This window comes from Macadamia integrifolia, chromosome 11 (genome assembly GCF_013358625.1).
Source record: "Macadamia integrifolia cultivar HAES 741 chromosome 11, SCU_Mint_v3, whole genome shotgun sequence".
In the NCBI taxonomy this organism is placed as follows: Eukaryota; Viridiplantae; Streptophyta; class Magnoliopsida; order Proteales; family Proteaceae; genus Macadamia; species Macadamia integrifolia.
This window is the reverse complement of record NC_056567.1, coordinates 55,979-79,176: the sequence shown is the minus strand read 5'-3', so window position 1 is coordinate 79,176 and position 23,198 is coordinate 55,979. Positions and strand designations below refer to the sequence as shown.

Below are 23,198 nucleotides of genomic sequence, written 5' to 3'. Positions count from 1 at the left end.
TTGCCCCTAAGTGCTATTTACTGCTCCATTGGAGATGGCACCTCAACCTCTCTCAAGCTTGACCCGTGGCTCCCATTTGGCATCCTCCTTTTTTTGATCTCCCCGACTCCTCTAGTCTGAGCAGATCTATCAAAGATGCCTTCATCATCTCTCAGGAGTATTGGTCTCCTCCACCCTACTCTTCCCCTCTTGTAGATCTCTGGTCCTCCCTTCCCCTCATCCCCCCTGGCCATCAAGGAAGACAACATAAGACTATCTGGGCCTTGTTCCCTGTGGGACTGTTCTTTGCCTCTGCTTGGGATTTCATTCGTACAAAGAATTCTCTTATCCCTTGGCACAAGACCATCTAGTTTAATGGTTACATCCCTCGCCACAGTTTTACTGCTTGGTGAGCTCTATCTAACTGCCTACTAACCAGCTCTTCCTCATCCATCGGCACATTCAGGTTCCATATTCTTTCTGCCTTTACTGGAATGGCACTGAAGATGTTGATCATCTCTATTTTCTGTTATTCTTTCTCTCCACTGTCTGGAGGAGAATCCTTAGTTCTTGCTGGCTTTCTTGTAGAAGGGTACTTCTCTTAAGCAGAGAATGGATTTGGGTTGACATGACCTTTGGTGGTTCCACCATTTGTGGTACTGTTGGAAAGCTTGCCTTTTGTGCTACCATCAACCATATCTGGATGGATCGTAATCTTCGTAGATAGACTTTCAATTCTAGATCCTATGCCAAGTTTTGGAAAGTCATCTACTTTGATGTTAGCTCCAAACTTGGTTGATGCATTTATTGGAAATAAGCCTTGAATTGGGTTATAAGTGTTGGACCTTTGATCCTATGGGTTTTCTTTGTAATAGGCCACTTTAATGGGTCTAAAATATGGATAGAAAATAGGAAACGAGATTTATTTGATTAGTTTAGCTAAAGTCCTAGACTCCTGGTCTGGATATATTTGGTCGTTTTGTTTGAGTCCAACTCCATGTTGGAGTATTAAATGTCTTTTAGGAGTCTTATTATGAGTCTGATTATGTTTTTATTTGGTGGACATATAGTTTAAGTCCTAAGCTATCCTAAGCTAAGTAGGTTTCCTGTTTGAGTCTATTTGCTTTGTTATTTCAATTTCTTAGTCAGTTTAAGTTTCCCAATTAGTTAATCACTTTTTAGTGTTTGAGTCTGTTTTGTGTCTTCTATATTAGTTTGTAAGGGGCTACAACATTAAACACAAATCTAATGAAATTTTATTTTTGCTGACTACAAATTATTCTCTGAGAAAGGATGATCGTTAGCTGAGATAGCTAAGGGTGTGAGACCCAGGTTGAGATAGCCATTACCCCTATTCTTCCCTTAATTCTCTATTTTTTGTTTTATTCATCTTATCTGACTATGAATCTGATTTTTATTGAATGTACTAAAGATCCTACCTGAGATTGGATTACTTATGATTCGATCTTACATCATTGGTTGCCTCTGCCACACATGGCTGCATGATATCCACAAGGAAACTGGCTTACTGTTGTGTCTTGTGGCCTCCCTTTCTCTATTATCTCCCAAGGTTATTAAGGTGGTGAGGCGACCGAGGCGTTTGAGGGTCTTTCGGAACGCTTTGGTGATAGGGCGGGCATAAGACATCGCCTTATTGAATGAAGCGTTTTTGTGTTATTTTTTTATACAACCATTCTATTTGACTCAAATCCTAGTTGAATCTTATTACTCATATGCGAAATAAAGATTAAAGGTTCATACTTCATACCAATGCAATAATACATATGCCAATCTGATTTTCCAAATAAATGGAAGGCACTGAGCAGCAATAAAGAGCTGCATATAAGGCTATAAGCATAGTCATCCAATATAGTTTTCCAAAGAACATGGCAGACTGTAATATATTTTCAAAAAAAAAGAAAAAGAAAAAGAAATCAGTAGCCTCATATTTATACAAAAAACAAGATTTTTTTTAAATCAATAGCCTCATATTTATGCAGTAATTGGCTCTTAACACTAGCCTTAGGTCTTCACTCTTCACTGATATTAAAAATCAAACCAAAACAACAGATTGAATTAAAAACATAACCACAAGAATGACAGAAGAAAATGAAGAAGAAAGGAGAAGAAGAAGAAAAAAAAAAAGACAGGTACAGAGCTATCACTGTAGGTTGAAGATGAGTGAACAATAGGAGAGGAAAAAAAGAACATATTAGTTTAAGGCCATACACCTGCCAATCATAAATTGATATTTGGAATCTATCTAAATTAGTTTAAAAAAATTATAAATTCTAAAATGCACATAAGGCGACCGCCTTGGGTGAAAGGCGTCATAAGGCGTTGCCTTAAGCACCTTACCACATAAGGCGACTGCCTTATGTGTTGTCTCTAAGGTGCCCTACCGCCTTAGACCCTTTAAGCCGCCTCAGCGCCTTGACGACGCCTTAATAACTATGTTATCTCCCCCCTTCCCTTTTGATGTATCATTTTGCCGTTGATAGGCCTGCCTTTTGCCCTTGGATGTTGTTTTTGTCTTGAGGGCTTTTTGCCTGTGCTTTTTTCTTTCCCCTCCCCCTCTTCCCTTGTATATTATTTTCTTGCTTGGTAATGAATTTATTTATTCATTAAAAAAAAAATATATATATATATATATATAGTTTGATGTCATGGTGTCCTAATAGCCGATATTGCCAGTAGTTAAAAATATTGGTTTTAAAGAACCTCTAAAAACGTTTCTGTTATGTTCAAGATACTACTTTGATCAAGTGATGTAGTCATCCATGAGTCATATAGAAGTGTCATTCAGAGTCAGGATGACCCCTTGTTTGACTTTGGCTTCGTAACAGAAGCATAGCCCGTATTATAATATTGTCTAATATAACTCTAAACCTGTAGTTGATAATGAGAAAATAGTTAATGGGAATACCAAATTAACCCTCAAGGAGGGTTCTTGTATTCAAAACATCAACGAGGAAGGCTGTTTCTATTTGCAAAATTTTTAATAATCAAGTTTTTGGGATGCCTATTGGTGAAGATTGGAAAGGTATCAAGATTATCTGCTAAAGACTGGAGAAATTGCAGTATTATTTCCTATAGGTGGAAATCAGTTAAAAGCATGGGTGGCAATGTAAAAGGGTCGTGGCTAGGATGGTAAAGGAACGGTAGTATCTCATACACTTTCTTTTGGAAGGAGTTACGAGATTCTTTTCAGTATGGTAAAGAGTCCTAGTGTCCTCTAGAAGGATCCTTCAAGATTAACTTTGACGGATCATTGTTTGATAATCCAGGGCCCTTAGGTGTAGGTAGTATGATCAAATCTGCCAATGCATGTGTGCTGGGGGCATATTGAGGTCTCATTGGTGTGGGAATCTCGACAAGAGGAAAGAAGTAGAGCTTCTTTCCTTGAAGATGGACCTATAGTTTGCATTATCAGAAGGGTTTCACAATGTCATTGGTGAAGGTGATTTAGCTACAACTGCATCATGGACTTGGACCTGCTCTAAAGGACCATGACTTTTTGCTCACATCATTAGAATAACAAAGTTCTTAGCCTTTCCGTTAACTGCTCATTTAACTGGAACCCTAGGTCACCTAATGTGTTACAGATCAGGAGTTTTTGTTGTTTTACTCTTTTTTTTTTTGGGTGAATAAATATTTATTAGCAAAGAAGAGAGTAAACAGTGGAACCCCCAAACTAGTGGGTGAAGGAGAAATGAAACAGTGTTGACAATATAGAGGACAAACCACATCCTTCAAGGGGGGGTAGGGGATGAAGTAAGAAAGAGGGAAGGCCTCAGGAGACAACAATATACATGTTCCTTCGGTACATAGTTGTCACAACGTCAAATTGATCCAAGGCGGTGGAGGGGTTGCTAATCGGTTTGGCGATGAATCGCCCGTTATGGCATTGCCATGGCGGTCAAATCGCCCATGTGTCATTTTTGATTTTCCCTATTTTCTAAAGTTATTTAGTATGCTACTTTTTTATTTTCCCTATGTTCTAAAGTTATTTAGCATGCTACAAGCCTACAATATATACCCTATAACATATAAAACCAACATTCAACAACATCAAATCATCAAAAATCAACATAGCCCTATCAAAATCACCTTGCATTTTACAAAAAATCGACCGCCTAGTGAATCAGGCGTGACCTGGCGTCCATGGCGTTGCCATGGCGACGCCTATCAGCCAATGGCGACTGCCATTTGTGAGTCACGTAAATTGTAGCACTGCCATGAACTTATTTTTCCACCAGTCGCAAAATCGCCGCCTTGGCGACGCCATGACAACTATGCTTCGGTAGTTAACACATTCAGAGAACACCCTTAAAACTTTGGTTTTGACATCCAAGGCAATGGAGTCCCAAGTCTGACGAATGAATATTGAATTGAAGGTCTATTTCCTTAGATTGCGTCCATCCAAATGTTAGAGACAGCCGCTCTGAAGGCAAGCTTACCATAGATAAAACTTACCCATGAAGGTCATGTTCACCTAAATCCTTTCTTTCTCGATGGGAAGAATACTTCGGTGGCGTTCTGGAAAAAACAACATGCATAGGGGATTGAGTTTTGCTGATGAATGAGGAAGGACTGTGTTGGGAGGCAGCTAGAGAGGGCGCTCTAAATACAGAAGCTATGATGAAGAATATGGGCCTTGAATCAAATTAACTTCGCCCAAGGGAGATGGGCCCTCAAGGACTGAAGAGGTCCTAGGCGACTTGGAATTGGCGAAGCCCAAAGAAGAGAGTGTCTATATAACCATTTAGGCCTGCAACATGGTTGGTTGGGCCGGTCTCTTGGAAATTCTAGCTCAACCCTGAGTTCCCTAGGCTAGGCCCTGCCCGGCCCAACTCCAACTCAGGGCTAGAAAAATCCAACCCTGACCTGCCGCCAGGGCCGGGCCGGACCAACCCTGATTGGCCTTACAATATCTATCAAAAATTTATCACCCTTTTGATCGAGACTACTGTTATGTTTGAGATTTTTGCACTTGGTTCTGGGGGGATGAGCTGTTGGTTCACATTTCATTATATACATCTGGAAAGAACTTTAAGGTCTATGGTGAAAATTAGAGGAGAGATTGGGCAGCCTTGTTGCATGCCGATCGAGGAGGAGAAAAAGCCAGCAAGGCTACCATTGACAAGCACCGAGAATTGAGAGGTGGAGATGCAATAAGAAGCCCAATTGAGAAACAACCGCCGTGCGCGGGTGGGGGGGGGGGGGGGGGGGGGGAGGATCCTATCTTGTTCATGGCACTGACAATATACTCCCATTTATAGAATCAAAGGCCTTGTTGATGTCTCTCTTCATGAGGCAAACAAGGGGGTGCACTTTTCTGTGAGAACCATGAACCATCTCATTACAATGAAGACTGATTGGTTATCATTGACAAGGGAGTCCTCAATCAGATTTACCCGATTGGTGAGCACTGTGGCAATGAATTTGTATAAGAGTTTGCACAAGGAGATGGGCTTGAAGTCTGACATGCACCTTCCTTCTTTGGGATGAGGCGAAGGAAGGTTTGGTCGATTCCTTTGATCTGGCTAGGATTGAAGAAGAAACTTTGAAGGGCTTTGATGAGGTCCACTTTGATGATATCCCAACTTGAGGAGAAAAAACCCATGCAAAACCCATCAGGACTAGGGTCTCTGTTTGCCTTGTCGGAGAGAACTACTGCAAGGATCTCTTCTTCGAATGGTATTTCCTAAATAATACTGAAGAGGGAGCTGGGGATGAATTTGTTGAGCAGGCACTCTGGGATAAACTTCATTGGGGAGTAATAGTGGAAGGATAAAACAACTGCTTAAAGTAGCCAACTGCCTCTGCCTTGATACCAGCAATCAAGTTGAGGGGGGGGGGGAATCCATTGGAAGACAAAGGATGGAGCTGATGTTGGTTCTAGCTTTCATGGTGTTTTGGATGTATGCAATATTGAGTCACCAAGTTCCAACCATTTGACCTTGGAATTTTGTCTTAAGAAGCTCTCCTCTTGAACAACAAGGGAAGTGAGATCCATGGAGGTTTGTTTCTCTTCCTTTGCCGAATGGGTATTGAGAGTGTTTGATCGAAGCCTCAGTTGGATGTTTGTGAGCTTGGTCATACAATTTGCAACCAAGGAGAAAATGTTTTCAAAGGTAGTGGAATTCCAAGCTTTAAGGGCAGTCTTAACATTACGAAGCTTTCTAGCTAAGGATGTAGGAAGGGTGGAGTGGGCATGCAATGTGTTGGCCCAGGCAGATTGGACAACGGAGGTGAAGTCTGGATGAGAGGACCATATATCAAAGCTTTCTACTTTGCTTATGAAAAAAAGGGGGAGATTCAGTCAGAGACAGTTCCTTACATATCTTTGGCAGCAGAACTCGGTTCTAGTGTTTTTTTTTTCTCCAGAGGTTTCTGGTGACTCAATGAGTGGAGTTGTTAAGTTGTGGGGTTCTCCTGATGGTTGTATGTCTCCTCTCCCAAAAAAATTATTATGATGTTTGTTGCTGTAGTTGAATTTGTCTGTTGCACTGCTCCTTTTTCCTCTCTCTCACAGAGGTTCTATTTTTGTTGTTGAAGGGGAAAAAAAGGGATATAACAGCTGGGAGTTGCAATAATTTTTGAATTTCTTATGTGTTGTGGGTTATTTCCGAAATTCTTTGTTCTTTTCTGTTGCAATTGTTTAGTTTCCTTTGCTGTCTGAGGTATATATTGGTACTTGAGACATCTGGAATTTGATCTCTATATCAGCTGTTGATGATTCATGTGCACAGATGTTGGTTGCTACTACTGTTAACATAATACTGTTTCCTAGTTCATGGTTTTATGGTTCTTATGTTGTACTGGATAACTGCTTTTCCCAAGTGTTCAGATACCATTATGTGTTTTCCTTTGTCTGACTTGTGCTTTACTTTCTCTCTTTTATTTATTTATTTTTTTGGCCTGGGGTGGGGTGGTGGTGGTGGTTGTGAACTAATTTTGTCAGAGCCATCAATCTGAATATCTGATTCATGTCTACATTCAGGAGTGAGGCTACATCATTACGGCTAGAGCGTGATAAGCTGGCTATGGAGGCGAATTTTGCACGGGAGAGACTTGATAGTTTTATGAAAGAATTTGAGCACCAGGTAACTGAGGAAGTTATAATTTTCAGACATTAATCTAGCCATCTATATGTCTATTTATCCATTCTCTAAATAATATTGTATACTGTGTGTAATGTCCCAGAGAGGTGAAATTAATGGAATTCAATCTAGAAACATAGAATTCTCACAGTTGGTAGTTGGCTATCAACGAAGGCTAAGGGAGAGTGCTGATGCTATGCATGATGCCGAGGAAACTTCACGGAAGTTAAATATGGAGGTGAGAATTTTCTCTGCAAACTGTTGGCTTAAATTTCCTGTGATGTTACTCACTGTATCTGTTATTCTTTAATAGGTTTCTTTTTTGAAGCATGAAAAAGAAGTACTATTGAATTCTGAAAAAAGAGCTTTGGATGAAGTTCGTAGTTTAATGGAGAGGGTCCATCGTCTTCAGGTTGGATCAAAGTGCTTGAGGAATCTTTCTTTGTTGGAAGTGTTGGATCAAAGTGCTTGAGGAATCTTTCTTTGTTGGAAGTTCTGTACATATTATTTATGATTTTTTTTTATGCAGACAAGTTTGGACACAATTCAGAGTGTTGAGGAAGTTCGTGAGGTAGGTCTTTAAAGTTCGTTTGATTCTCTGTAATTCCTCTGTTTCAATCATTTTGTGGTTACCCTACGTTAACCTCTTGGAATTTATAGGAAGCCAGAGCTTTGGAAAGGGCTAAACAAGTGGAGTACACAAAAAAACTTGAGGTGTGCCTTCTTTATACTTCATCTGTTCTTGTTATTTGTTCATTACTTGCTTTTTTTTCTTTTAAATATTCCCCTGGCAATATATTCCTTGATAACTTTCTAGGTTGATTAATTTCTTTTGCTGATCCGCTAATTGGTATTGGTTTTGAGGTTACACATGCAGCCAAGCTTGGTTGCGTGGATCTATTTCCTGCCACATGGACTGCTACTTCTTGATTATGAACAGAGAACTAATCATTCTTGCCTAAAAGTAATTTAGCATGTGACATCATATTGGTTTGGAAATGTTTGAAAAAGTTGACATTTTGAGATATTTCAGAGCTGACAGCACAAGGAGACAACCACAATAGATTCTGTTTGTGTTTTGGGGGGGAGGTATGGTGGCATACAATTGAGTTGGATCTGGAAATTTGAAGTGTGGCCATTCGGAGAGTGACCTATCTGTCTAAGTTTGAAATGGCCAGGCTAGCTTTGGCAGGAATAGATCCAACTCATTAAGCTTGAGTTTATCGGTGACCAATATGATGTTTTGAAGCAGTTTCTGGGCTCTGACATAGATCCTTTTAGCTGTGCTGATTGGTGTTGGGATTTTGGTGGTTTTTGTGCTCCTAGGTGGTAGGAAGATAGGGCTTTGAGGTAGAGCCACCGAATATTCAACTTGTGAATCTTGCAGAGTATACTATTTTTGAGCATTAGCCAGACAATAATATTAAGGAGACCTGGTTTTAACACAACACTAAGGCATTTGTCAGTGGTTGTGTCATCTAAATTTATTCTAGAAGTCAAGGGTTTGAATCATGTTGGAACAAGTTAAAAGTAAATTTTAGCACATGCAAGAAAGGACAATGTAGTGGGATGTTGTTGGCTTGACACTCTCGGGTTATAATTCAACTACTTGGGTAATATAGGAGTATGGGTCATCCACAACTCAGCAGATTTAAAGAGACAATGGATCACATTTTTCTTACTTTGCCTTGCCTTCTGTTGTTGCATGGATCCATGTAGCCGACCCCATTAATTTTGGATAAGGTTGAGTTTGTTGTTGTTAGCTTCTGGAGTTTATTTCTGTACAAACGGACAGTGCATTACAGGAAAGTGGTTGGGAACTTGAAGAGTGGAGACAACTTGATGCAACCCTGGGTTGAAAGTTCAACCTTCAAAACCCTAATTCTTTGTCGCTTTGGGCCCACCAAAGCAATAGAGATTCAATTATATGGAAGAAGTGGAAATGTTGTAACTAAATGGAAATACTGGATTCCTTTGGTAAGTTAAGAGCATCAAGGAGAAATCTGGAAACTCAAAAGGTTGGGGCAGTACAGAAACAAATTATGAAGGGCTATTCTGGAATTTTACAATCAGACTAGGAATAACTTGGATACAAAAAAATAAAAATAAAAGTAGTCTTGTGCAGTTACGGTGATTGCTGTGCTTAATTGTAAATATTGGAGGTTGATTGTCTTCAACCTCTTAACACAAACCAGTGGAAGGGAGAACTGTTTCGAATGGAATCTCTCCCACATGAACAACCCAATCAAAATGAGGCCTTAGATACTGAAATGCATTCACTAACCTATGAGAAAAAATTAGTAGCTGGCCCAAACAAAACACCAATAGTAGAACTTTCTGAATCCAAGCTGGGCAGTAGTTGCAAAACCATGTTGGTTTCAAAATAATTTCTCACAGCACATAGGTTTATAAAGGGTAATATTCTAGGGATTAAGTCATTTGGTGGTAGCGATTCTGACCCCAGAATATAACTGGAGAAAGAATATCTGATAGATATTGAAGTCTCTCTTGCTAAACCAATATTAACAACAGAACAAAGGAAAACAAAAAGAAGGGAAATAAGGAAGAATACTAATAGAAAGGGGATGGAAGGAGAAACAGAAAATGGGAAAGGGAGTAAGAAAGACAAAAGAGTGAGCACCTAAGAGGGAAGGTTTTGAATAACAGGGAAGGAGGAAGAAGTCAAGAAGGCAAAAGCACAGCTCCACAGCCGTGAAAGTTAAACCAAGCTCAAATTTCATTCAATCTTTTTTTTCTTTTTTGGGTGAATAAATAATTTCATAAACAGCAAGAGAGAATATACAAAGGAGAGTTGGGGGGGGGGTGTGGAGCAAAAGATCTAGACCTTAGGGGAGGCAGCTCAACGAGGGGGCAAAATTCCCAACTAAGAGAAAGGATACATCAAGGGGGGATACGATAGACGGAGAAAGGCTCGAAGAGGAAACAATACACCTGTTCCTAGGGGAATCACAAACAGGATGACAACGAAGGAAACTAATATTGGAGATGACATCAAAATAGATTGCTTTTCAAATGTTATGGAGGGATCTGGAGTTGGAAGTCCATCTACAGAGATTACACTCCATCCAAATATGACTAATCGTGGCACCAGATGCTAGCTTCCCAATTGTGTCGCAAATAGAATGACCTCCAAAAGTCATGTCAATCCAGATCCATTCTCCAGTCAAAGGAAGGATTCTTCTGCTGGAGGGCCAACAAGAAAAGATTAGATGTCTATATGTTCAGTGCCATTCCAGCAAAGACAACAATAGGAGGGGGGAGCCAAAGGATCTTATCTTCTCTTCCACGATGACTAAGCGGATAGGAGGGAGGGAAGACCAAAGGTCAGTGAGGGTAGGGGTTGAGCTGTTGAGGGAGGGGGAGACCAACCATTGTTGGACAGATTGGAATCAACTTTGGCTGATTTACTCAGACCTGAGGAATAGATGGATTTGGGCGAGATCAGCGAAAGGAGGATGCCCGACGGGTGCCAAGGGTCCATCCAAAGAGAGGTGGAGGAAGTAGGAACCATTACCATTAACATAGGAGATCACACCAAGAGCAGATGTCCTAGAACTGAGGATTTTGCGCCATATCCAAGTGGCATCACTGGATGGAGCCATTGTCCAAAGGGAGTCTTTCTTGAGAGGATAGGAATAAACCCAGTAAACCCAAATACTATTATGCTTGGAGGAAATTTTCCAGATAAGAATGCCAACCAAATTGACATCTTTGATTGCCTTAAAACTAAACCCACCCCCCCCCCCCCCCCGCCAAAAAAAAAAAAAAAAATTCAGCCTTGGGGCTGCAAACCTTGGAAAACTAATGGATGGAGGAATCTGGAGGATTAAATTTTTTTCTATATCAGTATATAAAGAGAAGGAAGACTCTTAATCAGACTCAACAACTGAATGAACCTACTTCCTGAAATTCCATCATTATCTAGTCCTTCAAAAAAGTCCCAGTCACACACACACACACACATATATATATATATATATATATAACCTTAAGTGTCTAGCCTGTGGAAAAATGGTTAAGTTGCATTGCAACATGTTGGTCATAGGTTCAAAATCTGGAAACAGTCTCTTTTGCGGAGCATGGGGAAAAGCTGCGTACATTTACCCCTTCCAGACTCTGCAGTTGCGGGAGCCATGTGCACTGGGTTGCTCTTATATATATATATATATGTAAAACCTTAAGTAAATAGTTAAATGCTAAATATCCTTGTCTATGTGTACTGGACTGTTGTAGACTCCCAAAGGAACATGCTTATTGTTATTTCCTGGGGCTTACTTCAGTCTATTTTGTTCTCCCCTCCCCTCGCCTAGTAGGGCTGTGTCCCCCGGCCTTTCCGATTTGTATATCCCTCCCCCCTCTTTTAATTTATACTTTTCATCTTAAAAAAACTATTTTTCTAGCTACATCAAGTCTCTTACTCTTTAAAGAATGTGAGTCTATCAAGTTAAGTCGTGAACCTAAGATACCCTTATAATGATCTCAATGCTGAGGTGACACATACCTTGGGGAAGACAATCGAACTGTAACTCCACGAATAGGAAGATTAGGCTGCCTCATAGCTGGAGGAGGAATATGTTGCCATCGTGGCATATCAGTCAATGCGTGAGGCAATATCAGAAATGTATGCCCACCTTGTTTCACTTTGATGGTGTTCTGTGCACCATTGTAGTGAATACTGGCCTTATATTGCCGTGGTTGCGCTAAGAGAAAGTTGCAATGTGCCAGGGGGTGCTAGGTAAGGCACTTGGTAGTGAAGTGGCCCAAATTGTAGTTTAACTCATACAATTACAACGGCCTCTTCTCTAGTATTAGGCCTAAAACCTTGCACATAACATTTCTTGAGAACTTCCCCAGGAGGTTAAGTGCCCGAACTAGATATCCAGAGATGAGGTTGGCTTCTGCTCCCGTGTTGAATAATGTATGGACTGTCTTTGAATCCTCATAATGTAGTATAGTACCCTTCTTTAGGAAGTGGGTAGCCTTCACTATTAGTCCATTGGAGAAGGTAGTAAGGCTAGATGAGTTAGCTTTGATCCTATGATTAAGAAAATAATCGATATCATCATTTGGATAAGGAGATGGGGCTTATAAACCTCCAACATCTCAACCATGGTCATGTAACAAGTTTATTGGGACACTTGATTGCTTTGGTGCAAATTTGCTACTATGCAAATTTTGAAACTTGGAAACAATCTCTTTCGCAAAGTAGGGGGTAAGGCTGTGTACATTGTCCCTCCTAAACCTTGAAACAGTAGAAACCTCATGCACTGGGTTGCACTTTTTTAAGGGGCCTTTATTGTCGTGGCTGGAAAAATATTAAGAAAATGTGTCATCATGAATGCCATATCCTTTAAGATGGGAAATGATTAGACTTCAAACCCCTCTTCTTGGCTGGGGGGAGGGGGAAGGGAAACTTATTTGGACTGAGATTCTGTGATCATGTGTGGGTGGGAGGATGGATGGTTGAAGGCCTTTTACGCAAGTCTGTACTTATTTATTATGGGTTAGGATCCTTCAGTTCTGAGCTGTTTTGATTATAGCTGGCGTTGGTATGACTAATTGTCTGTTGGATAGAGAATAAGAAGAAAAGTTGAATGGTTCGTATTCAACCCCAGTATGACCCGGTCCATGTGGTTGTGGGGTCAGTATGGACCCATGGGACCAGTCAGGCTGAAGGTCTGGATGCCCGTCGTTGGAAAAAAAAAAAATAATAACAATAATAGTAATGATAGAAGAAGAAGAAGCCTGGAACTGTGGATTGGTACCTTGGCATGGTCATAAGGCTTTAGCACTAGTTGTCATGGCGAACCAAAGCGTTAGAGGGGCACCTAGGTGACAACGTGCCCGCCTATGTGTGCATTATGTGGGTATATGTTATATAGCAATGATAATTAGATATTATTATTGTTATATGCGACATAGAAGCCATATCAATTCAATATAATATAATTATCCAATAATGATCAAATAATCTAATGAGGAGTTCAACATAATAAATGATAATGTAAGCATATTCGTCGAAAAATAAAGCAATAAACATAAATCAGCGTAAACTTGTGAATATCCAACAAAGCATGTTGTTGCGTTTGTCATGACCTAGAATCAACTAGAACATAAGCGGGTTGATTAGGGATGATAAGTGTACCTGTCACTGCCTCTCGCGATGCCTCAGCATCCTACTCTGTTAGTGCATGAACTCTCCCCTGTGCCCTGGGCTTCTGTCCTCCCTGCTTATCCTGGTTCCCTTGTTTGGAGACATTTGATTGGTGGGTAGCAACCACTATCTTTAGCTCTGGTTTCAGTCCATCGTCAAATTGCCTAGCCTTCTTCTCCTTTGTATCTACTTGTCTTGATGTGAAATGAGCCAGCTCCTCAAACTTTCTCTCATACTTGACACAACTGTACTATTTGGTGGGATCTCTCCAACTAGCTCCCAGTAGTATTTTCTCATCAACTGTCAGATCATTGTCTCCCCTTTTTGCTGTCTATGCTAGATTGCAGCGGAACATGTGGACCATCCCTTTTTGACTTTCCCCTTCCTCCTCTATTTGGAAAGGGGTCATAGCAAAATGTCGGCTAAGAAGTCGATGGATACTTCATTTTCAAAGAAAATGGATTTGGGTGGATATGACTTTTTCTGGTAAATTCATCTGCAATTTAATGGGTAAACTCGCCTTTGGTGATGCCATTAACCATATTTGGATGGAGTGCATTCTTAGGAAATGGTCCTCCAATTCCAAATCCTTCCAGGTCACCGGCTAGATGGTTTGTAAGCTGCCTGGGAGCAAATTGATGATTTGTTGTAATCATATGTCATTTGTTTACCAAAAGAAAGAAAATCATATTTAATTTTGATATTTTCACAAACGGAGTGAAAGTTCTCATTGTTTCTTATACAAAAATTGGAGAAGGACCTTTAACCAAATAAGTATGTAGACATGCCTAACCTATGGTGGGCCTTCGTTTAGCCAATATTCATGTCAGGAATGCATGTATAGTAATCACTTAAGACTTAACTTATTGTCCCCACTTTAGAAGAGCTTTTGTGTTCACATTAGGTGTTTTGGTGACTTTTGTTTTCTTACTTGTTATCTTATATGTAGTCTCTCTCCTTTGTACTGTTTCACTGTTGTACCATAGTTAGACTTGGATATGGCTATCTTGGATTGGTCTCTCTAAGCTCCTTCTGGTATCAACTCTGTTAAATTCAGTCAGATTATGTATTGAGTTTGAATTGATTTTGGAAATTCATTGTTTTGGTTTTAATTTGTAGCAAGGACGTTTTTTTAACTTTAGACTTGGATACTAATTGATCTAATTATGTAGAGGGAATGGGCCGAAGCAAAGAAAGAGCTTCAAGAAGAACGGGATAATGTTCGTACTCTTACCTTTGATAGGGAAAATACATTAAAAAACGCCATGAAACAAGTGGAAGAAATGAGTAAGGAACTAGCAGATGCGCTCCGTGCTGCTGCTACAGCTGAGACCAAGGCAGCAGTTGCAGAGGTCCGTGTTCTTTTGTATTAAATTTCTTTATTATGTTTACAATTTCTTTTCAATTGGGAATCAGCTTACTCATTCAATATTATGAATTCAGCACACCCAATGGAGGAAAATGAACTTTGTGGAATACTTACCTCTCTCTTATTGTCCTTCAGGCCAGATGTTCTGATTTAGAGGTGAAGATCAACTCTGCTAAAATTAAGGTGTGTATTATAATTGTTATTGTTTCATTTTGCAGTCTTCTTGTTCTATTTCTTTTCCTGATGATCATAATTTGAGATATCGATTTTGATTTGGGTTTTGACCCATGTTGAATCTGAAATATTATCTGGTTCATTTTGGTGGTCAAATGGCATATTTTGGCACGAAACTTCAGTGAAACCTTAATTAAGAATCTCTAGACATATTTGAACCTTTTGATTGTGAAAAAAGCACCCAAAATGGTAGTTTGGCTTCATCTCTAGGTTTGTACTGTATTTTGTATGTTTTGGTATCCTTTTTCTTATATAACCTATTCTACACATAATTTAGTACTAGAAAACAATATTCAATAATAGCAATTGAATATGTTGGGACGTCTATGCCGTCCCAACATTTAATTTCCCATTTCCATTAATGTTTAGTTGCACATTAGACTTTGTGTGCTGTGTCCATGTTTCATGCACTTTGGTCAGATGGCAGTGTGCATGAACTGCAGTAGATTTACATAATGCTGATTGAAAGGTAGTCTTACTTGTGGGAAACGTAAGGAGTTATAGCATCCAGCATTCACAGAGCTGTTTCCATACAGCACCCTGCTTTACTCATTTTAGTTGTTGTGATAGAAGGATTCTGGTTAGATTTTCTGTTGGATAAAAATGCTTGTTGGAGAGTGATTTCCATTAAATATAGTTTGATTTGTACTGCACAGTTTTGTAATTACTTCATTTCAATTATTTCAATATTTGGTTTTCCACTCCTACTTATGCAGATTGCTGACGTTGATGGTGGAAATGGTGCTTCTAGTAATGAGGTTTGTATTTTTCATTTTTGTACTAAAATTTGAGAATTTAAAATACGGGATGGCTCCTTATGTGTGGATTTTTTTAAATGTGGATTACAACTTAGTACTTGTAACTTGTGTTGGGGGCATCGAGAATTGGAATTTGTTTGCATACACTTTTTGAAACACCATTGCCTACTTTATTGATACTTTGAATTAGGAGATGTGGCACTGTTATGCTACTAAATATATCTTAATGAGTTATGATTGAGCAGAGCCAAGCAAACTGTAAGTCAATAGTCAAAAATATATCTCAACAGACAGTAGCAATACCAAGGAATATACGGGGAAAGAATGAACAGATCCCCGTTAGTTTTAAGTTCCCAAATTTGGATGAAAGGAGGAAAATAGTTTCCTTTACAAAATTTTGGAAATCAAAATCTCCTCACAGCATTTCCTCAACATAGACAACTGAAACAAACTTTGTAATTGACATTCTTGTCTATCCGAATCATTTAATGGAACTGCAAATAAGAACTCTGGATTTGGCCAATTTGTTAGTGGAGAGAACTGTTTGTGTAGACTTCTTTCAAAGACATTTCTTTCTATTTTGTTTTAGGTTTTCTTTCTATTTTCATTGTTTTTAGTTAAGTATTTATTCCTTTATTTCTTTGTGTTATAGAACAGTAATACCCCTGTTTATTTCAGTTTGATGGAGATTGGTTGGTTTAGTGTTGTTTTAGTCTTTTAAGGTTATGCTTGTATGTCCTTGTTTCTGGAACTCAAGTATGAACTTGGTCTTCCAAGTTAGGAGTAGGTATGAGCTATAGTGCTATACATAAAATATGTCTACCTTTTCCTCCTCGCTAGAAATAATTCATGTTTTTACTGGAGAAGGTAGAATTTAGTTTATTTATTTATTTATTTTTTTGGCTTTTACTTGTTGCTTTAGCCTGTGAAACTCAAGGTTTAAGAGCCTTGTTTAACTCTTCTGCACTGCTATGTTCTGTTTTGATTTGGATTAAACAAATGGAACTTGAAATGCTTCAGTAGTCATCCAAATTTTGATTCTTGCCTTCTGTTTACAAGTCCTGATTCCAACGCAATCAAAATAATCCATATTTAAAATTTTGGGACTGGTTGAACCTAGATGTTGTGCTAGAGCTGCAAGGAATGCCAACTGCAGAATTCCTCTACTTGGAATGAAAGTTTTATGTGGATAAATATTGAAACAATTAATATCGATGGGTTTCTTGGGATAGTTTCAACTAATTGTCTTAAAAGAGAAATAAAAATTCGAACTTGGAAAGGAACTACCAGTTTGCAAAGTCGAGGAGCAAACTCTGTTTGCTCAATTAGAACAAGCTGCTATAGTACTGGTTGTTCAAGTATAGCATGTGCTCTTTTTGCTTAGATGGCACTTTCCAACAAAGGTGCAGATTGGAATTCTACATTAATATCTGCTATGCTTATATTGGAATTAGTTCCATATGTTTATCATATACTTCTTGTCATTCAGAGGTTTCTTTCTTGTTCAATTTTCCATCAGGATTCATTAAATGTTTGTGAAATTGATAAATTTCTGTGATTTTTTTCCTTTTCAAAATGATTTTGTTAGATCATGCTGAACCTGCACAAAGCGAAGGAAGAGATTGAAAATCTGAAAGAAGAGGCTCAAGCTAATAAGGATCACATGCTACAGGTTTCTAGCACCCTGGATCAGGATTATTCCTTTAGCACTTGGTAAAGAGTATATATCTGACTCTAAATTCTTGGCAGTATAAAAATATCGCACAAGTGAATGAAGCCGCATTGAAACAAATGGAATCAGCTCATGAAAAGTTCAAGGATGAGGTAATTTACTTGTAGTGTATAGTATGCTTTTTTGGAAGCTATGTTCCCAACATTTCTATGGATAGGTCATTTTATTGGATATGTGACCCCACTTTTTTCCCTTTTCTTGGTCATATTGTGTTATTATAGTCAGACAGATTGAAGAAGTCACTGGAAGCTGAACTTCTTTTGCTTAGAGAACGAGTCTTGGAACTGGAAAGTGATTCTATATCAAAGTCCAAAAACGCTGCTTCTGCAGTTGCAGTGAAGGAAGTGGCTCTGGATTCTGCACTATCTGAAATCACCAGTGTGAAGGAAGAAATTTCTGCGAAACGGTGGGGCTATTTTCGTTACTTATGGTCTACTTTCAGTAAATGTCTTGTGCTTGTTGCGTTGAGTTTCTCATGTTGCTTCTTTTACATTAGGTCTCAAATTACGGGTATGGAAATCCAAATGTCTTCGCTGAAAGAAGATTTGGAGATGGCTCACCAACGATGGCACACTGCTCAAAAAAATTATGAAAGACAGGTATAGTTGTTTAGCGACTCTGCTTTCTTACTGATTCAGACACTGTTCAAAATATACAAAAACTTTACGAAAATGATAAACTTGATCAAGCCGACTAGGCAAGGTATCTATCATCAAACTGTAGGGAGAGAATGTCGCGTCGTCAATCATCAGTGCTCTCTGGCTCGAGGTTATCAGGGTGTAAGGCAACCCAAGACAATGGAGGATGGTAAAAAATTAAGGAAAAACTAACAAGGTGATGGTGATGCCTAGGCTCCTAGGTGACCAAGGCGCCAGTCCAGGCTGAGCTGCCTGCATGCCTAGGCTTCGCCATGATAACTATATGGTCTGACTGCATCCAAGAGACCACTTGAGTTGCATTAATATGCACCTCCAGGCAAGGTTTAAAGTATTGGTCGCCGTATTGGTCGGCTAAATTTAAGATACATATTGGAGGGTATCGTATCGTATCGTATCAGAGATACGCTAGGATATGCTAAATATCAAGTAGTCAAGTCATTCGCTGTATCTGTGAGAGAGGTGAACTAGATTCGTCAAAATTGATAGAGCTCCGAAAGGAAATACATTCCAATAGCTTTGTGGGTAAATATGGAATTGCTATACTGCTTAATAATGTCAGGAAAAAAAAAAAAAAACTTGTATATCACTTGCAGCACCAAAGAGATGGGATGGATATTTTGTGTCAGTGCTGGTCTGGGAAAATTTCCTTGCCACAGCAGTTACACCGCATTGAGATATTGTGTGACAGTTTGAATTTTCACATGCACAAAACAGACAGTTCAATTCTGCATCTGTCTTCTGTCTCAAACTAGGTTCCTGATTTTATGTCCACTGTTATGGCTTGAAGATGCTTCATTTTTGGAACTAGAAAAATCCATCACTTATGGTGTCTAGTTTAATAAATCTGGCCATAAAGTAATGTACAAGTGTATGCAGTTAAACTAACCTTAGTTTAGCCATATTGGTAGGCTTACAAGATTGGTAGCAGGGTTTAGAGTATCCCACCGTGATGGCCAATACGATACGTTGTGGGATATTTCTCTCTTTTTTAAAAGGGTTACTTTATCCCACCGTTTCCCACCATATCGTCAGCCGATATGGTACCATATAGTGTGATACCATTGATATGTCTGTTAAACCCCCATGTAGGTTCATTCTTGATTCAGAACCTATAGAACATGGAAAAATCGGGGGGGGGGGGGGACCTCAAAAGCTCCCAACCGAGAAGCCCCTTTAACCTAGTTTTATCCCTAGATTTGAGTTGGAGCTTTCAGTATGCATTGAAAAACGATTCCAAGGGTGCCTAAAAACCGACCTAACTTTGGATCATTGTACAAGTTGAAATCAAAGATAGAATAAGATATTAAAAAAAAAAAAAAAAAAAAGAAGGTAGGATTCTCAAGAACTTGATCTTTGGGTTTAAATCATTGTTTTTAACTTTTTATACCTATTTTTGTGATAAATCGATGGATGTAGGTAAAACTAACCCACCCATAGCATCAAACTTCATCATATTTGCAAAGTTTTGCACTAATATTCAAGAAATTTCATAGAGATACAAAATTTCTTCATGTATGAATTTATTTTTTTCATTTCTTCCACAAACCAAGATCTATTGCTTTGCGAAAACTATATGTAGTAGATCTACATCATTTTTACTATGAGTGGGAGAGACATTCGCATGGGATCAATATTGTGTCTATGTTATGGGATCAATATTGTGCCTATGTTTGGTCGATGAACAACGTCATCCTGCTCGCTCCTATTCCTAAGTCCATTCCAGCTATGAGTTTGAACCACCCCGACACTCCTCATGGCATTAGACTATTATTACATGTAAGAAACTTCATCCCTTATAAAAATTTCAATTGAATGCACTTCTCATTATAGAGTGTTCTCTATTTTAGTGTTTATTTATTATACATATTATCTATTGCTTATATCCTCCTTTTCTTTCTTCTTCTTAAGTGTTTCCATGCCTATCTTGAACTTTTTGTGAGTTTCTTTACCATACTCCGATATGATACAATACGCCTTTCGAAGTCACTTGACCAATACGATACGTGATACCTATACTTTAAACCTTGATTGGTAGATGACTATTTTGAGCTAGTTAATTCATATAAGTATGTCGCGAACTTATGTGATTTTTCGTTGTTTCCCAACATTTTATCATTTGAATGTTCTTATTTATCACTTGGTAGGTATGACCTCGGACCTCAGTATAGTGAAATGGAGAATTGGATTGGGTAGCTAACCCAAGTACTGGGGATAAAACTTTTGTTGAGTAGGGTGGAGTTGAGTTTTACTTTGCTGGGAAATGTTGCTGATTTATTACTCCTATATCGTACGTACAGGTCATCCTACAGTCTGAGACAATTCAGGAGTTAACAAAGACTTCTCAAGATTTGGCGACACTGCAGGAGGAAGCATCTGAGTTACGAAAATTGGTGGACACAAAGAAAAGTGAAAATGTAGCACTCTTTACCATGTTGTGGTTTTCTCTTCCACTATTGACTGAGCCTATTGGATTAGTTAATTTTTGTTTTGTTGCTGTTTCTTCCTTTTCAATTCTTTATGACTTGTCAAGATTGCATGGTTTTTCTTTGGTGATTATGTCTCTGATTTCTTGATAATAGTCAACATGTTCTGTTGTGTTATGTTCATCAAAGTGCGTTATTGATTCTGTACAAGATCTGCATCTCTAAGGATTTTATGCATACTAATCATGGAGGATCATGAAGTCTATTTATTTTATTTTTTTATTATTATTATTTTTATTTTAATCAGAAACTTATGTGGGTACCCCTGGCTGGACCCTAAAATAATATTGATAGAAGATAAACGACGAAAATACAATTGGGGGGGGGGGGTACATAACCCGTGTCACCCCGAACCCAAAATCCTAAGATTTTACTTAAGAAAATTAGGAAATAAAGTAAATAAAACCTAAACCCAACTCAGATACAGAGGAAGGATGGATTTATAACCAGCCACAAAAAGCAAACTATTTTGATCCAATAAAAGGAATTCAAGACTAATCATCCCTGATCGCAATCTTGACTGAGTCTGGAAAAGAATTGTACTCTGTGAAACATGAATTGGAATGACTACTAATAGAAAAATTAGCACAAGTATCAACAACCCTATTAGCTTCCCTCACTGAATGCCAAATAGAAATAAATGTCGATTGCAAAAGCCTAGATAGAGAGTTCCACCAATATCAAGAATTCCAATGAGCATTTTTACCCTCATAAATATATTGCACAATATCTTTTGAGTTTGAGATAACAGAAAATCTCGTAATACCCAAAGAAATACAGTTACGAACATCACCCATTAGTGCCCTCGTGAAGTTTACTTCATTTTCTTAAAGATTAGTATATATTTGCAACCACATCTGGACATCCAAGGATTTGTGGGTATAGTTTAATGGACTCTGGGGTAGCATGAAGTCAATACTCTAATTTTTTATGTTGGTTTTCTGGTAGAGGACCTATGCACACTCTACGTTATTGGATATGTATTTACAAAGGATTCCGAAAGAAAATTAAAATAGAAAGAAAGAATTTTCTTTAGATTTCCCCATTTCTCGGCTATCTTTGTGCGGTTAGATCTATGTACAACCCTTAGTTTTTGTTGTTGTAAACTAGCTATTCAATATGTTTCTATTTCACCCCCCCCCAAAAAAAAAAAAAAGTTTTCATGGGATTATAGTACCAATGTGTTAAAAATAAAGTAAAATCAGAAAATTGTAAGGTTTTTTGCAAGGTTGGAAATAGTTAAAGGAAGAAAGAATGCTACCCGATAGCGTGTACCTGCGCCAAGACAGTCTGTGCGAAAAGACCATGCTGAAGATGCTCGTGCCGTGCACGCCCTCCCATTGGTCATGGGCACTGGTTTGTACATGGGCTATTGGGTAGCGTTCTCTCGCCCTAGTTAAAATTATATTCAAATTGTGTATATCATAGGATAAGGAAATATCTCTCTAATCTAATGAAAATTTGAAATAACAGCAAATAGAACAGTGAAAGATTGTCACATCCATCATCACTCCTTCACCGCTTGCTGTGCCCTCTCTAGCTGTCTCCCCACCCAGTCTTCCTTAATCTACAAACACATCCAAGTCCCTCCTACTTGTTGCCTCTGTTTGGAATGGGATAGAAGACGCCAATCATCTTTTTTTCTTCTAACCCTTCGCCTCTTCTGTTTGGAAGCATGTTCTTCGCTGTTGTTTGCCATCTAGAAAGCTTGTTCTTCCTCTCATACGAGAATGGATTTGGGTTGACATGACTTTCGTAGGTAGTACTATTCGTGACACCACCAGTAACTTGCTTTTTGCGCCTCCATCAATCACATCTGGACAGGACGGAACGGAACCTCCTTATATAGAAGTCCAACTCTAGATCCTTTGACATGATTTGAAAGTGCATCTTTTATTTTTGTTAGTGTGTGATTTGGAAATCTATCTTTTTTTTTTTTTTTTTTTTTTTTTTTTTTTTTTATATGTTAATTCTAAGTTTCTGCTCTCGCCACCCGCCTTGTAAGGGATTTCCCAAGGAACATACTTATTGCTGTCTCCAAGGTTTCCCACCTCCATCTTGGCCCCCCCCTCCCCCCCCCCCGGCCGATTGGTGTGGCTGTGTAGCTTTTTCTTTGTTAACCCTTGGTATTGAATTATATATATATATATATATATATATATAATCAAAACTGTGGAAGATCAAGCAATACCAATGCTTTGGCTTTCTGGGAGCTCATTGCATCTATTGTAGCTGGATTTTGCCTTTTTTTTTAGAGTTTTCAGTGTCTTTCCATTGTTAGGCGTGTTGTGGACTTGTGCCATTGTACTTTTTATTATGTCTTTGTACTCTCATGCTTCTATCAATAATGGTTTCATCTGTTACCTAAAAAAGAAATTCCTGACCAGTGCACACAATTGTATGGAAGAAAAATTGTTATATTAAATTATAGACATTTTATCTAAAGCTGGAATACAGATCAGATCATTCTGCCGACTGGTGAAGTCAGTAATAGATCATAGAAAATTCTGTCTGCCTATTGATGCTTTTATATTGAATCAGGAGAACGTTTTATTGCCGTACTAACTAGAGTTTTCGTATGTATTGATCTTATTCATACGCATTTAAAAGGATGGTCAAGGTTGTGGGTGGTTCCATGAGCATTTCTCTATACCATATGAGAGGCATTATTTCCCCTGGCAAGCAAGGTAGAGAGCAGTAGTT

General features: G+C 38.7%; 1 protein-coding gene across 1 annotated transcript in view; it reads left to right on the top strand.

The window, feature by feature from the left end:
- LOC122093720 (nuclear-pore anchor) overlaps positions 1 to 23,198 on the top strand; it is a 93,775-nt gene that overhangs the window by 54,920 nt on the left and 15,657 nt on the right. The window contains exons 21-33 of the mRNA XM_042664165.1: positions 6,986 to 7,088; positions 7,189 to 7,323; positions 7,399 to 7,497; positions 7,615 to 7,656; positions 7,746 to 7,799; positions 14,433 to 14,612; positions 14,765 to 14,812; positions 15,580 to 15,621; positions 17,210 to 17,293; positions 17,371 to 17,445; positions 17,575 to 17,759; positions 17,850 to 17,952; positions 20,310 to 20,426. Coding sequence (XP_042520099.1) covers positions 6,986 to 7,088; positions 7,189 to 7,323; positions 7,399 to 7,497; positions 7,615 to 7,656; positions 7,746 to 7,799; positions 14,433 to 14,612; positions 14,765 to 14,812; positions 15,580 to 15,621; positions 17,210 to 17,293; positions 17,371 to 17,445; positions 17,575 to 17,759; positions 17,850 to 17,952; positions 20,310 to 20,426 — 1,267 coding nt within the window. The remainder of the gene's footprint in view (positions 1 to 6,985; positions 7,089 to 7,188; positions 7,324 to 7,398; positions 7,498 to 7,614; positions 7,657 to 7,745; positions 7,800 to 14,432; positions 14,613 to 14,764; positions 14,813 to 15,579; positions 15,622 to 17,209; positions 17,294 to 17,370; positions 17,446 to 17,574; positions 17,760 to 17,849; positions 17,953 to 20,309; positions 20,427 to 23,198) is intronic.